The 14,969-nt window shown below is 39.4% G+C and overlaps 2 protein-coding genes across 8 annotated transcripts in view; one reads left to right on the top strand and one right to left on the bottom strand.

Annotated features, from left to right (window-relative positions):
- LOC107271388 overlaps positions 1–10,716 on the bottom strand; it is a 28,590-nt gene extending 17,874 nt beyond the window's left edge. For 4 of the 5 annotated variants that reach the window (XM_025088547.1, XM_025088549.1, XM_025088548.1 and 1 more), the window contains exons 1-3: positions 7,576–7,732; positions 7,388–7,425; positions 3,017–3,074 (exon numbers count right to left, since the gene is read on the bottom strand). In XM_025088547.1, the coding sequence (XP_024944315.1) occupies positions 3,017–3,074; positions 7,388–7,425; positions 7,576–7,594 (115 nt within the window). In that variant the 5' untranslated portion in view covers positions 7,595–7,732. Of the gene's footprint in view, positions 1–3,016; positions 3,075–7,387; positions 7,426–7,575; positions 7,733–9,627 lie in introns of those variants that run through there. The other variant, XM_015747336.2, reaches the window with a different exon arrangement.
- A 1,093-nt stretch (positions 10,717–11,809) lies between these two features.
- LOC107271297 (poly(A) RNA polymerase, mitochondrial) lies at positions 11,810–14,823 on the top strand. 3 transcript variants are annotated; one of them, XM_015747125.2, is made up of 8 exons: positions 11,810–12,324; positions 12,538–12,728; positions 12,833–13,066; positions 13,125–13,334; positions 13,423–13,637; positions 13,711–13,931; positions 14,020–14,524; positions 14,623–14,823. In XM_015747125.2, exons 1-8 carry the CDS (start codon positions 12,081–12,083, stop codon positions 14,693–14,695), a joined length of 1,893 nt encoding a protein of 630 aa, XP_015602611.2. In that variant the 5' UTR covers positions 11,810–12,080; the 3' UTR covers positions 14,696–14,823. The 3 variants fall into 3 exon arrangements, with proteins under 3 accessions (XP_015602611.2, XP_024944311.1, XP_024944310.1); XM_025088543.1 differs by lacking the exon at positions 12,538–12,728; XM_025088542.1 differs by having other exon boundaries at positions 14,020–14,717.
- Positions 14,824–14,969: the final 146 nt, after the last annotated feature.

The following is a 14,969-nucleotide window of genomic DNA, read 5'->3' as shown; positions in this document are numbered from 1 at the left end:
CTGTACTGGCACAACAACATGTGTTTTCATGTAAATCAATATCGCCAAGGACCACGTGTCGCGTACGTCACTCGATCGGCCTTGAAATTTAGATAGGTAAAATTAGCCGTCGACAATTTTACATATGACTTGGACGTATGACGACAGTCGAATAAATAAAGTAAAATGCACGAGAAGCACGTGGATGTGTGCGCGAGTACTGGACGCGGGATGACGTGTGAATTTTGTGTATGGGTTAACGGGTGGTGTGTGGGGCGAGAGGGGAGGGGAAGGGGAAGTGAATATTAGGAGTAAAAAAAAATGTGTCCGTTCCTTTCTGATTGACTGGAGGGTGTGAAAAAAAAGAAGAGGTAAAACACGCATGTCGAACAAATGTTGATCGGTTATCAATAGTGATGGGTCTCTGTCGTTTAGCGTGATGAGCAATTTGTTCGATGGGTGTTTACGAAGGTAAAAAATATAAGAAAAAATAAATTGAAAAAAAAAAACATAAGGTAACAAGACCAGCACGGGTAACAGCAGAGACAGGTGATAAAAAATACTATGGATGGTACGAACGCCGAATGTACTTAGTCACCGTGTAGGATATCGTCATCCGAATCATCAATGACTGCTGCCGCGCGATAACCCAATGATACCTGTGTAAAGTAGCTTCTGGTAACGAAGAGACAAAGCAGGGACCTATATATGTACGTTGTTCGGCTGTTGGGATAAAGTTTGTACAGTCTTGCGAGTGTACGGTGATTCCTTAAGAGAAGTCACCTATGTCTCTGTGCATTTTTGTACATAATGTATACAGCTGAGTACTTAAGTGTTACGAGAGAGAAGAAAAGAGTTTCTTTTAGAATTTAGCAATTTTTCAATAGACGCCGTGAGTGCGAGAGAGACGGATATATGGGGTATCGTACACGTCAGAGAAGGACAGACGTAACGTAGACACCGGAAAAACACTGTTAAACTAGACGGGCATGTGCCCATGGAACAGAGAAGGTATAGGGCTTGGATTTTCCGACTTTCCTATATAGCTCGCGAGCGCGAGAGAGACGGAGCGATGGGCCTTAGTACGGGTAAGAGAGAGACGCAGATAGCGATTGGAGAAAATCGTCTCCAAGATATTATACACATATAAATTTTTTTGGTGCGCGCTAACGATTACGCGTGACCTTGAAAAATTGAAATTGGCAACATTTTTCAACTAAGTGGACAAGTGCTGAAATACGTTTTTCCACGATGCAACTTCAGAACGTCCAGACTACAAATTGTTGTACAGAGTCTATTTCGCAGTGAACACTACATAAAGCCAGTGGCGTGCGAATATTTTCGGGAATCGGGTCACCTGTTTTCTCCTTGTATCGGATGACTGGTTCGGTATATGGTGTACATACGAATTCGAGAAATTCATGATTTTACTAGGATCGCTGTCTGACTCCCAATGACGATGCCCAATGATCTTATCCACTAACCGTTAAAAGCACATATATATATATATATACCGTACTATTAATTGGACCTAAACGATGAAAACTAACCTGCGTGCAGTCTCGTGCGAAAACGAAATGCCCACTGACGCTTTCGAGCATACAGAATTTTCTCTTTGCGAGAGTGGCTAAATCATTGTCCGTGAGACCATCTGACAGAGACAAATAGAAACAATAGAAAAAAAAAAAATGAAATTTCCTCAATCACAACGATGATAACGTAACACGATAATTCGGCCTTATAATTCTCACGCTGCAAAATACATCTACAGCACTCAAGCCTGTGTCAAAATTCATTCGGCAATGGCGCCTTGTGCGTGTAGTTCAAATTTTTCATAAGATTCGATCGATCCATTTTTTTTCTCCTCAGCCAATCAGATCCACAAGGCACTACGTGGGCTCAGGATTGGATAGCTTCCAGGTAGCAGTAATGGCAACTTAAAAAAAATAGAATACCAAGAATCAGCAGCCTTCAAGAATTCAAATGTTCGAAAGATCAAGAGATCATTGGACGCCTCGCCTGGGTTCAAGGAACCAAATGGATGACCGATCCTGGTCGATTTTAATTAAAGTTATTAATTAACGACGACCGTCAGGGACGCGATAAAGCAAATTCTTCCATCTCCGAAATTCTTTCTCGTCCTTTCACGCTGCGCGAAATATTTTTTACTCTCAAGGTCGGCAAGCCGGAGAAATCTGGCCAAATACCGCATACGGATTCCACCTGCGTTAAGTTTCCGACACTTTCCACGTAATTCATCTCCGGACCTTTAATGTCTTTCGTATGTCTTCCTTTGGCGACTACCTGCTATAGTCGTACTGTGTATACAGGTATACCTAACTTGTTAAGATTTACTCTCGCCCCTCACTCTCACTCTCTCTCTCTCTCTCTCTCTCGCCTGTTACTACGATCTCTCCTTGCTGCCTACGATGAGCGGCTATTTCACTCGCTCAGATTCTGCTCACACGAGAAAATCTAGGTCGCACGACTACGTTCACCTTCTGGGACTCCAGGCAATGTCTTCTCGGGGAAGGTCGTCGTACGTCTGCCACGAGAGAATCCGAGTACGAATGTGTAAGGTATGTATAGTGTATGTATATATATATATATATATATATATAGTCTCACAATTGCATATTATATATTATTCATCAAAAATGCATATACGATACGTGCAAATTTTTTTTCCAAATCTCCATTCATTCTATGATATAGGATATGTATGGCGGGTACCTAACAAAGATATTAATCTTAACGAGATTAATTTTGTTAAAAGTTAGTTTTGCTGCGGAAATTCGCACTCCGTATCAGTCCAGCTAGGAGGCTGTACGTTACGTGTCCAGGAAAGTGTCTCCGGTCAATTACGCTTGAGAGAGAAGGTACCGGGGAAAGTATTCAGAATCACGTGTGAGTGTATATGTATATATATATAATTAGCTGAGAAACGTCTATAGCATTTTTTTCTCTTATCACCAACCCGTAACGTTTCTAGTACTGATTAGCGTGTGGGCATTAAACGAAAGGTGTATATACTCACAAGTCGGTAAGACAGGTATCTGTGCGGCGTGCGTTGTGCAGTGCTTTTCGATTGACACCTGAAAAATGAAAAATAAAAAATTTCAAAAATTATTTCTCAGCATCCTCGTAAAAAAAATAAATTACCCAGAATTCGCAACATCCATATCCGCCTTGTTATATATCTATACTGTGCATACTGTATATCTATATTACACCGGTGGAACCAGTTTCCCTATTTAGCAAGAGCGAGTGTGATCTCATCGATGAGCGAAGGTGTAAAAAGGTGTTCTGGACGAGAACTCAAGAACTCAAAATGGAAGTCCCGACTTAACAGATAGGAATGAGTAACGATACGTAAACGCGAGAAAATGTTTAGAAATTGAAAAATTTTGAAATAAAAAACATACGCAGCCAAAATACAGGTACGAAAGAAATCTCGCAAAAAAAATTACGCACACGCTGATACAGCAATGTATGTATTAAGGTTATACGCTAGGGTCAGAGATGAATCTCGGGAACAGATGGGGATACGGGATGCTGCGGAATAATAATAATAAGGCAAGATAAAGAAAGCCTATTATAGGAATGACGTTAATCAGATACGTTGCATAGGGGCTGGGGCGAAGAGGGGGGTAAGAAGGGGGGGGCACGTAGGTGCATATGCAGAAAATGAACGCTGATTAGACGGGCCCTTGAAAGGCTGGGATACGCGTGGACGTGAATGGCATTACACACATGTGGCTAAGTAGATACGAGTAAATGGACCAGACGTTAATCAGACGGGCGCCATGAAAGCCCACAGGTATGAACCACGGAGCATATATGGTATATATATATTTTACCTATTGAAATTTATAAATACCCACATATGAGGACTATCACGTATGACGATTATAAAAAAATTCGGTTTTAGGTAAGTAAAATAATTTACGGAAAAAAAATTATTTATACAAAAAAAATGGAAACGACCCTAAATTACAACATGGTGCCGCGCCAAAAAATACGGACGTCGAGTTTTAACGCGAGTCAAGTATAATAGTCAAGTGGCCGAGTAAATACTTGCGTAAGGCGTACCTAGACTTCGTAGCCGTAATGCATTGCTCAATCCTTTATCATAGAAGTTTTCACGCAATGCCCGAGACGACTATGGCCGAATTAAAGTATTATTATTCATAGGATAAATAATCCAAAAAATTATTCTATATATATACGAAGTGAAAAAAATGGGGAAATTTTTTTGGACCAATTTTTTCCCTATTCTCCGAACGCGCAAGACCATCAGAGTCACTATTGCTTTCATTTACGAGCCCGATTAAGGTATCGTGTAACCGACCGTGGTCATACGTGGTCACACAACGATTATACCCCATATCAGTATATCTATAGCGTGCGCGCACATACATGACTTATACGCAATTTTGAAATAGTGTCCGTGAGCATGCTGGATGAAAGTGGTCTAACGTGTGTACGGCCATTTACGTCCGTGCCGATATACGTCCATGGTGTCCGGATGATTCCTCGGTGTCCTTAATAAGATCCATATTGAGATTTCACTCCGTAGGAATGAACAAAGCGATTGCACGTCCAAGTAAAATTACCGTGGTCGATTCTACCAATTAGAAAAATAAAATTCCTCTTTTTAATCGAATCCAGCACTTTGAATTTCATAGGACGAAAATTGACGTTTAACGGGAAAATCCCAAACGCGGATCTGTCCTCGAAGCGTGGGATTCGGTATCCTTGGACGCCATATTGTTATACGTGTACTCTATATCTATATATACGCAAGTTCTGACGTCATCGTAAAGAACCAATCTCTTCTAAAGTCATATCGAGCAAGTTGCACGAGCAAGTCCTTACGAGACTATATACTCGTATAGATATGTATGTATGCCGTATGTATTGTAATATAAGGTGCATATGTGTTTTACCAATTGATAATATAAATGACCGCCCCCATTTTTTGCCATTTCTTCTCTCTCTCTTTCTCTCTAGTCTTCACTCATAAGCCGATTACTCACGAGACTAGCATACGAGATTTTCTCTTGAGACTCCCAGACGCTGCAAGAGGGGACAGAGAAGATCTGAGAAGAGTCTGAATTTGGTCCGAATCCTGATAGTATTCGCGCGGCGTTCGTAACGATACAAGCCAATTACAAAGCCGACGAGAGAATTCACCAGGTAGAAAGTTCGCCATCTTTGGTCGGACCTTTCGTCACACGAGCGTCCAAGTGGCTACCGAAGGCGGCATTACGTTTTTTTTTATTACAAAACAAGAATGCGTAACAAGACGAGTAGAACATTTTTTCCTTAGAACGAGTTGAAATATGAAGGACCAAAAAAGAATACTGATAAAATAGTATAAATATTTTTTTTTCAAAAAGTTTTTATACTTCGTGTATGCTATATGTATATATACACATACTTATGTGCTATAGCTTACAAGGTATACGCAACGACGGAAATTGTTGGAGCTAAATTCAATATTGGCCGTGGGAACGGGTCCTGAGTATACAGTCTGTTTGCAAAATGAAATTCAAACATACGCGGCACCTTTTGACTATTTTTTTTTTTGGTATTCTACTCCGCACGTACTCGCAGACGACGTTGACACTTTTCCTTTTGGTATAAGAATCGTCCCGGTTATTTCCTGGTATTTTCGAGATTCACAAAGCGGACTTGCACGAAGTTTGAAGCACGTCGAATTCTTGGGGTCACGGAGCCGTGTCGAGGTGAAACGTCTGGTCTACCGGTGCGCGTCCCTGTAGGAGTGAAATGTACGTACGGGAATATAGACAGTGTCTCCAGGAACGTACGCGTAGCGTAGGACGCGAGACAGGATGCTGGAACGAAACGTGGATCAGCGTGTTCGCAAAATGGAGTAAAGAAGTAAAGATGGCGGATAGAGAGGCTGTGTACGTGTATTAATTAAAGAAATACAAAGTAAAAGTGGGCGCAGCTCGATTTACGATCGCTCTACGGAGTATCGAATTGACCGTGGGTTTGGATCAGGTGTCGATTTAAATGGATAAACGATTTTTGAATTTCTTCGTGATTCTACTCGGATTCTCCATTTTTTGTTGGTAAGCTTCTTAGAGCAGTCCTTGGGTACACAAAAACGGGATTCACCTGGACACGCTTCGTTCGTTCAGCCAGGAGCGTCAGGTTTACCGTAATTGTCAATCATTATATAGACCGGATTGCGCAATTTGAAAATTACAACTTTTCGCGGGTTAACGACCAACGATCGTTGCTTCCTTGATCTAGTAACGAATAACCTGACCGGACGACCTTGTTAAACATGCGAGTATACTTAACCTGTCATGTATGATTATACGTCGAATTAAATAGTGAGGCTGACTGTGTGCGCATGTGGCTATATATAAATTAGTCAAGAATTCATCAATCACGGTAGCAGGAACGAATCTTTATTTAAATTACAAAATTGAATTTCAATGACGAATGTTTGTGTGGTTGCTAATTTGAAGAATGAAAAAAAAATTATCACACGTTATGTTTATTAAAAAGTTTTGTAATAATTATCAAAATAATTTTACACCTAATCGTTCAAATATTTAGTAAATAATTTTGCAAGCGGTCCTTGATGACTTCAATGCCTGACTCTACTACAGTACCTCGAATCGAGATCTCGAGTTACGACAGTTGCGAGCATTTGAATCTTCATGAATCACGCTATACGAATTTCAAATGATTTACGTAGTCACTGAATAAGTAACGGATTTTCCGTTGAATCACGTAGTACTCGAATATCTTGCCTTGCAGCAGAAAAAAGGTTAGTAGCCAATTCGTACATCGAAGATAAGTGAGCTTGACTAACACGGTACAATGAAGAAGAGACCTGTATACAAACTGGATTCAGGATGAACTAGTTTTGTTTAAAAAAAAAAATTGAACTAATTTCTTTGACTATATATGTCACCGCCATGACCTCAGAATCTCTTCGTAACGACTACTACTGACAACTCCGGTTTATAAAGCCGCGACGCGTCCGCAATACCGGCGACGTTTACACGTTGCATAATGACGCATTCCTAACGAACGTAGGTACTCCGTAAGTCGTAATATAGAAACTCTTCGACACCAGTTTTACCGGTAACTGATTAGACTTTAAGAGTAAAACAATATACTGATCATAGTGCAAGTGATTGAGTAAGCGAGGAAGGCAGGTATTTGAAAACTCAAACTTCCCGCCACTATCGAAGAAATTACTCGTGCGAACAAGGCCGAAAATAATGACCAACAAGGTCGGAGACATCGACCCTGAATTAATTCAAGAGTCTTCAAGCAGCACAGGAGTTATTAACGACAAGCAAAGCTCCGTTTCTTTAATCATTATTGCAACGATGACAAAGTCAAATCAATTACTCACCAATAATAAAATCAGCAATGTCCCCCGCCAGTCCATGGCTAAAATAAAAGAGAAAGTCTTATTAATAACTGGGTCGAACACGGCAGGTTCGGTATGAACTATCGCGCGAACATTGTCTCGCACAGTGGGCGTATCGCGAAATTCACTAATGGCGGTACGTGAGAATAAACCAGATACACAGGACACACCTTGAACACGTTTCGCCATTTATAAGAGTCAAAGCGTAATCCTAACCTCTTAACGAACACCAAAAACATTATTCAAGTTCACTGAATACACTCAGGGGGTTCACGTGAGTTCACACTCTCTCTCTCCTTACATATATCACATATATATTTACTGTTCACTTGGTTCTATCACATTGTTGTTGCCACCAACCAATCAAGATGGAGAATGGGTCTCTGATCCTGTCAGAATCTCACAGCGTTTCGCGAGAGTATGTTTTCCACTGGGATAGTAGAGCCCGAGAAAGTAACAACACGTTCGAAACCGATAAAATACGTTCACTTTTTAGAACAGGGCCCGACGACCTCGACCGCGCTGGACCACAGGGAACATTAAGGACCTCCATGGACATTTTCCACTTCTTTTTCCCTCGAGTATTATTCACGTCAATTTATTATACGACAACTTTAACCATTACTCCTTATACGTTTTCTATTGTGCACAACGCTCGACTGTACTGCTTCTGGATCTCACGACGATCTGCAGTGTTCTGAAACCTCGTGCAACGCTGTGTGATCCTTCGGTCTGTGCATACATAGATATATAGCACTCGGTCAGGGACGTGTCTAGTCATAATATAACTGGGGCATCGAAATATGACTTACGCGTAAATAAAAATTACATAAATGACATCTAAAGTTGTCAATTTTGGCATATTATTAATGGTTAGTTGTCTACACTGTTAAAACTTTTAAACTTTCAAATTTTGAATTGTAAATGCATAGCGGAAATGCTATGTTGTTCTTGCGTACATGCATTACCTACTGTACATGATTAAATAATGTAATTTATTACTGTATAATTTGTAAAAGGGCTATGCCCGTTGATCCACAATAAATAAATAAATAACGTACAAACTGCGTTACCAGATCCTTGCATTTTTAATATTTTTCTTTTTCTTATACAATTTTATGTCGTTACAACTCGTTGACGATGTTACACCTGACTGGTACGTGTATGCGTATCGAATTGTCCCTGGAAATATATTTGAGGATGATATGGGTGTTTTGAATAAGGACAGAGAACCAGGGGGCACGGTACGGCACCCCTTTATGGCATTTTCGGCAGCGGAAGCAGGTGTTGTAGAATACCAAATATAGAGTCTACCTCAGCATACGTATATTATACGTAGTGGGATAACGTTATGTAAAGAATGTTCAAAGTAAATGGTAAAAACTGCTTTTTCCGTCAAAACTTGAAGATTCAAACGTACCACGAAATTATGTACACGTTTACTGTCGATTGGCATTGAACTTCGTCGAATTAAATGAAATCGGAAAAAAGTGCCAATTCAACCTGAGCTTCTTGTAGCGTTTAATACCCGGTAATAACGTGGCAACAGGAAAACCAAATTCCTGCTATTAAAGATCATTGCGGTTTCTCCAGCAAGGCATAAACGAGTCAATTCTTTCGAAATTTTTGTCTCGTGCAAACATGGCTGACGTGACGTTTTAACGGACTTTTAATTATGTCAATACCGACAGAGCAACACTTGGATTCTTTATCATTCTTGATGCTTGCATATTTGATTAACGACGCCCACGGAAACGAAGAGAACGAAAAAAAATATCGGCAAACATAATCGATCTCGTTTTATATCTACATTCTTTCTGTACTCTTCTCGCGTGTCTGCCTTATTTGAATATCCATTCGTTCACCCGCCTATCCTCTTCTCCAGCACCAACGTCTTTTCCTATCACGTAGAAATATAAACCTTGGGCCCCTTTTTCGTCATTGCATAATGCCGTTATTAAAGACTGTCATTAGCTATAGTAATGGCGACGAGTTTGCCTCGCGTGGCCCACGCGACACCCTGACTTGACGCCTACGACACTGGGAAGCCAACGTCTTCGTAGAAAAGCAGGATCAGAGGTAAAACGTAGTGGCAGTGCCGTGAATTATGTTTCATGCGTGAAATGAATAAGAGAGAGAGAGAGTGAAAAATTATGAGAAACTTGAAAACAAACAATCTTAAACATACCTGTTGTTATTAAAAATAAAAATCTCATCCTCACCTGCTGTTTGAATATGTTGTTATCCAAGGAAGAAGAAGCAAGATTATTTTGATGTATCCAAAAAATGGGATGCTGCGTTAATTACTGCACTGGGAGGTAGTGAGGAGGGAAAAACTGTTTTTTATTATATTATTATCTTTCTTTAAATCTTCCTTTTACACAGCACTTTCTCTCGTTCGTTTTATTTGAAAATTATAGAGTACTCAAACTGATGATTGAAGTCAGAGTGCTTTTGTATGGACGCGTTTCTATTCGTATTGCTTATTGACTTATTCGATGCTAATTAATGCAATTAATTGGACAGATCAACTTTTGCACGTGACAACTCGTCGCGTTCACGTGGCTATACCATTTTGGGTATTCGCCACGGTATTCTCCTCGAAGAGAAGTAGAAAAGATAATAAAAAATAACAATTTTTTTATAACAAACAATTTTTAAAATAATTATTAAACAGACTTTCTTTAATGGCTTCGAATGACTCTAATTCAATATACGCTCTGTTAAACCAAAATGACTAAAGATAAACAACGAAGCGTGTACTTTATTAAAAATTTCCCCAAAAAATACGTCAAAACAACAACTAAATAATGCAAATTATTTACAAAATATTCCTAATCCCTCCTCTAAACAATTAATTCATCAACCTTGTCATTATCGCGTCCACCTTAAGCGTGTGTATCGGTCGATCTTCCCAGTACAAGATAACAGCCACGGTCCCAGCATCCTTATCAAGATAACAATTAAAAGCTCATTAATCTTCTTTCAAAGTGAATTCTCAGCATAATGAAACAAAGGACCCCAGTTGCATTCAAATTTTTTTTTCCTCGTAACGACAACAGAGTCTCGTTTAAATTTCCACAATTATTGACGTACTACTTTGAATTTTCAAAATTATCCTTGACACTGCACAATCCGTTCGTTCGTTCGTCGCCCGTCTCGTTTGATCTTCCTTTTTTTATCTTCTGCCTCTCCTTCTTCTTCTTCTTCTTCTTCTTCCCATTCGTGAATTTTCGTCGATCTCGTAAGTACTCGCCACGCGATCTGCAACCATAGACGCGAGGCTCGAGACTGGTTGGAATCAGGCAAGAAAGGAAAGAACTTCAAAGAGGGAACACGTTCTTAGGGAGATAGTGGGGATTCGTGCATCCATCCCCTCCCCACTGGCTATCCAGAGGTAATATAGATATATATACCATAATACAATATGTACATACACGTATAGTATCCACTGGCTGAACTAGACAGCCTCCACCTTCGTTCCGAGGGCAGCTTCACCATTGGCCGGATCTTTCCTAAGCGATGATGCTTCCAGTGGACGTGTAGGTGTGCGTGGAATGACGGCCAACCGAGAAGCGGCGTATCTGCAAGAGTGAGGTGTATATAGATATAGATTCGTGCAAGCTAAATAAAGAGAATCGCGCGTTGCTAAAGGTGGAAATAAATGTGAGAGGTTACACAGAAGGAAGACACTGGCGTCATCGCTGGAATTGGCAACGCTATCATACCTGGTGAATCCTGCCGTTGGTATGAGCATAACACGTTCCGCTTATGAGCTTCAAGATATTTTGCTTTAATACGGTATAAGTAGTTATTGACGTCAGTGATGTGGGTTTTGTATAGTTCTGAGAGATGTCTGAGATATTTTTGGCGAGTTCAAAGAGATCTTAATGATACGAAGGATTTTATCCATGGACTTTTTTCACTTCAAGGAGCTTTTTCGGTATTTTGTGAAGGATTGACTAAGGTGGTCATGCAGCTAGACTAGGGCGCCTGAAGAGAGGCAATTTGGTATACGCGACTGTTTCGTGCAAATGCAATGAGGGTAAATTTTGCGTGGTTATGTGGCGCCATCTTTTTTAATAACCTTGAAACTGATTGATACCGGCAGGTTTTCGATGGTATTTGACATATAGCGCTGTATACATTGTTCTTAAAAAGTTGACTGAAAAGGTAAATACTATATTTTATGTAACTCATGCATGAAAAACACTACTTTTCGTGCCTCCGAAGTGTGGCGAAAGTGGCGCTTTATATCTATGGATACGATAAAAATGCTGCGCATGCGCAAATCGGCCCAATTTTGCATTATCGCACTAGTGCGATAAAGTAAACTTTGTTCTCGCGCGCTATCATGAAATGCATTCATTTTTGAAGCCTTCCTTGCTCTTCTTATAGCTGCTTCCTCCAACGAAGAGATGTTCCAGTCACTTTGGAGGCACAAAAAGTAGCGTTTTTCATGCATTCGTTACAGAAAATATTATGCGATACTGGTACAATAAAGCGAACATTATACGCAGTTCGTGAAATTTGTCACACTCGCCGCACGCGTAAAACAAACAGCACTCGCCTTCGGCTCGTGCCGTTGTGTTACTCGTGTGCGGCTCGTGCGACCAACTTCACCGCCTGCCTATAAAGTTCGCTTTCTCGCACTTGTATCGCAAAGTACTATTGTATGAGTTACCGGCTGAATTATCAAACTCTTATGTGCTGTCATCTGTATGAAGAAATTGAAATTCTTTATGGTCATTTAAAAATGGCGCTTTTAGCTCGTGCGAGCGCTAATGTTATTTTATGTATAAATAATTGTTATTCTAAACTAATTTTTGATCGTGTCAGTGCACGAGAATGTACAAAATATACTCATACGATTATGAGTGGGCAACGACTATTTTGTAATGAACGTGTCGTTCGTACAGGTATTTTTTTTAAGCATAACCTAAATATGGTTGTAGAAATTTCGAAATATTTCGATGGTTTTTCATATTAATATGAACTCGTTTCTTTGTGAATGAACAGAATTAATTGCCCATCATTTGTATCAGCTTATACTGTTTAAAATATATATTATTTGTTTATATACTTCCATTTATGTGTTTTACTTTGGATCATGGATCACAACATTCTTTCAGTTCATTCGGCTGAATCAGAAAAGAATAAATTTATCCCATTTGATGAACTAATTAGTCATAGGCGACAACAGGCTGCACGCAGCGTATTGATTCAAGTTCAGTCTGAAAAATCGTGCAGTGAACTCTATAGTTATTGTTCCCAATTTGGTCATATTGAAGGAATGCACCATTATACTGTACACCATAATACAGTGAGTAGTTTAGAATCATCTAGATCTTCTGTAATCATTGTAAACCAAAATGATTCATTGATTATCATGACCCAAGAAATTAATGCAATTTTATTGTATTCCAGCATTTTGTATTGATAGAATTTAAGAAAGTGTCACATGTGGAGAATATCTTAAACAAAGCAACACACATGAATGAAGAGCAAATAATTCCAGTTGAAGGTTCGATGTTTTGGTTCAGAACAGAAAAGACAAGAAGTAAAATTTCTGTCTCTAAAGATGTTCCATTGCTGATCAAGAATGGCTGTTCTATACCAACAGATAAAGAGCTCACAGACTTATTACTCAGTGCAGAAACGGTAAATAATTTCCTTAATATAACAATAAGTTCCAAGCTCATTTTCAATGCTTGTACAGATGTCCGATCAAATGGTAACTCTATACGAAACAACGAAATTGAATGACATCGGTGTTAGGATTCGATTTCAAACAGCACATCAGCTAGAACGTTGTTTCTCTGGACTGTTTCCACACATTAGTGTTTTACCTTTTGGTTCCTCTGTCAATGGTTTTGGTAAACTAGGCTGCGACTTGGACTTAGTTTTACGTGCAACTAATGTCAATGAGGTGACTATATCTACTTCAATGGTTTTTATCCTATTGTATAATACAAAATAAGAAACCGTCGCTGACAAATATTCCTCCTTATTTCCAGGAGAATTTAAACAGTCGATTAGTCTATCACACAAAAACAATTATGTCAGATGAGAGGTTGCAGACAAAAAAGTTTATGGAAACTATAGCAGACACCATGCAACATTTTGTTCCTGGTATATGTAATGTTCGACGTATCCTGCACGCGCGTGTACCCATAATAAAATACGAGCAATCGTTCACCGGTGTTGAGTGTGATCTCAGCATCACAAACCTGTAAGTATCATAACCTAGTTATATATTACTCAACTATCCTGTCTTCGCTGGCTTGTAAACTTATTCTTACCAGGACTGCAGTGTATATGTCAGAACTGCTGCGTCTCTACAGTGAGGTAGACTGGAGAGTAAAACCATTAGTATTTACTCTGCGGAAATGGGCTGAATGTGTTGGCCTAACAAACAGCGCACCTGGTCGATGGATAACAAATTTCTCCTTAACACTCCTCGTACTTTTTTACTTGCAATTTAAACAAATTCTACCAAGCTTATCCACCCTGAAGAAACTGGCAGGTAAAAATTCATTATATTATCCTTTCAAAATTATATCAATTGCCATAAACGCGTCACATTAAATCTTCATGATTTTTCAATAACACAGTGAAAAGGGACACTCGTGTTGCTAACTCCATGGTGGACTGTACGTTCTTACGCGATCTTAACAGATTACCCGAGAGGACGACAAACGTGACAACTCTCCAGGAACTTCTCCATGGCTTCTATGAATTCTACTCACAGTTCGACTTCCATACAAAAGCTGTGTCTATACGTGACGGCACTACAATAAGTAAACCAGATTACTCTGCCCTCTACATCTGCAATCCTCTGGAGCCGATGCTGAACGTTAGTAAAAATGTCAGTATCGAGGAAGTAGAAAAACTGAAGGTAAACCTGCGCGAGGCTTCCTGGTTACTAGAGTCAACGGATAATAACAATCTCTTAACAATACTTCAACCCAAGAAAGACTTAATGACTCTCGTAAGAGGTAAACGTGTCGTGAACGTCGCCGTGCTTTTTGGCGAAGACAGTGAAGATGAAAAGACGAATGTAGCCAACAAACAGAAGACACTCAGTGGATCATTAAATAAAGATCGGGCTAGACGAAGGTGAAACTTAATGCTGAGTTAATTTAAATCAAACAGAGATTTCATAGTAAATTAATTTTTTTCCCTTCTCTCTTTTTTGTATATATATCTCCCACTAGACGTCAGGTGAATTTTCGTCGCCACCCTTGGAACAGCAAAGGTGGTAAATCCTCACCTACTGTACATAAATAAACGTAAAAAAAAGCCATCTGAATCACAATCCAATAATTAGAAAAAGACAACTCTTAATTTATATAATGTTCTTTAATATATCGACTTCGACGCGTTCTGAGATATTTACAGAATACGTGTTACGTTTTTCTTTGTTTTCTTCCTTTTTCTTCAACAATGACAGTTACAATATCAATAATAATAACGTCCATATGGTCTTACAAATAAGACCACCGACATAGTCGATATAACTGTCACGTATAAACTGACTGTAATAATTGTTGGTGTCGCAATC

The sequence above is a fragment of the Cephus cinctus genome, unplaced genomic scaffold, assembly GCF_000341935.2.
Source record: "Cephus cinctus unplaced genomic scaffold, Ccin1 Ccin1_scaffold0935, whole genome shotgun sequence".
NCBI classification, from domain to species: Eukaryota; Metazoa; Arthropoda; class Insecta; order Hymenoptera; family Cephidae; genus Cephus; species Cephus cinctus.
The sequence above is the reverse complement of the archived record's forward strand: the minus strand, read 5'-3'. Positions and strand labels throughout refer to the sequence as shown.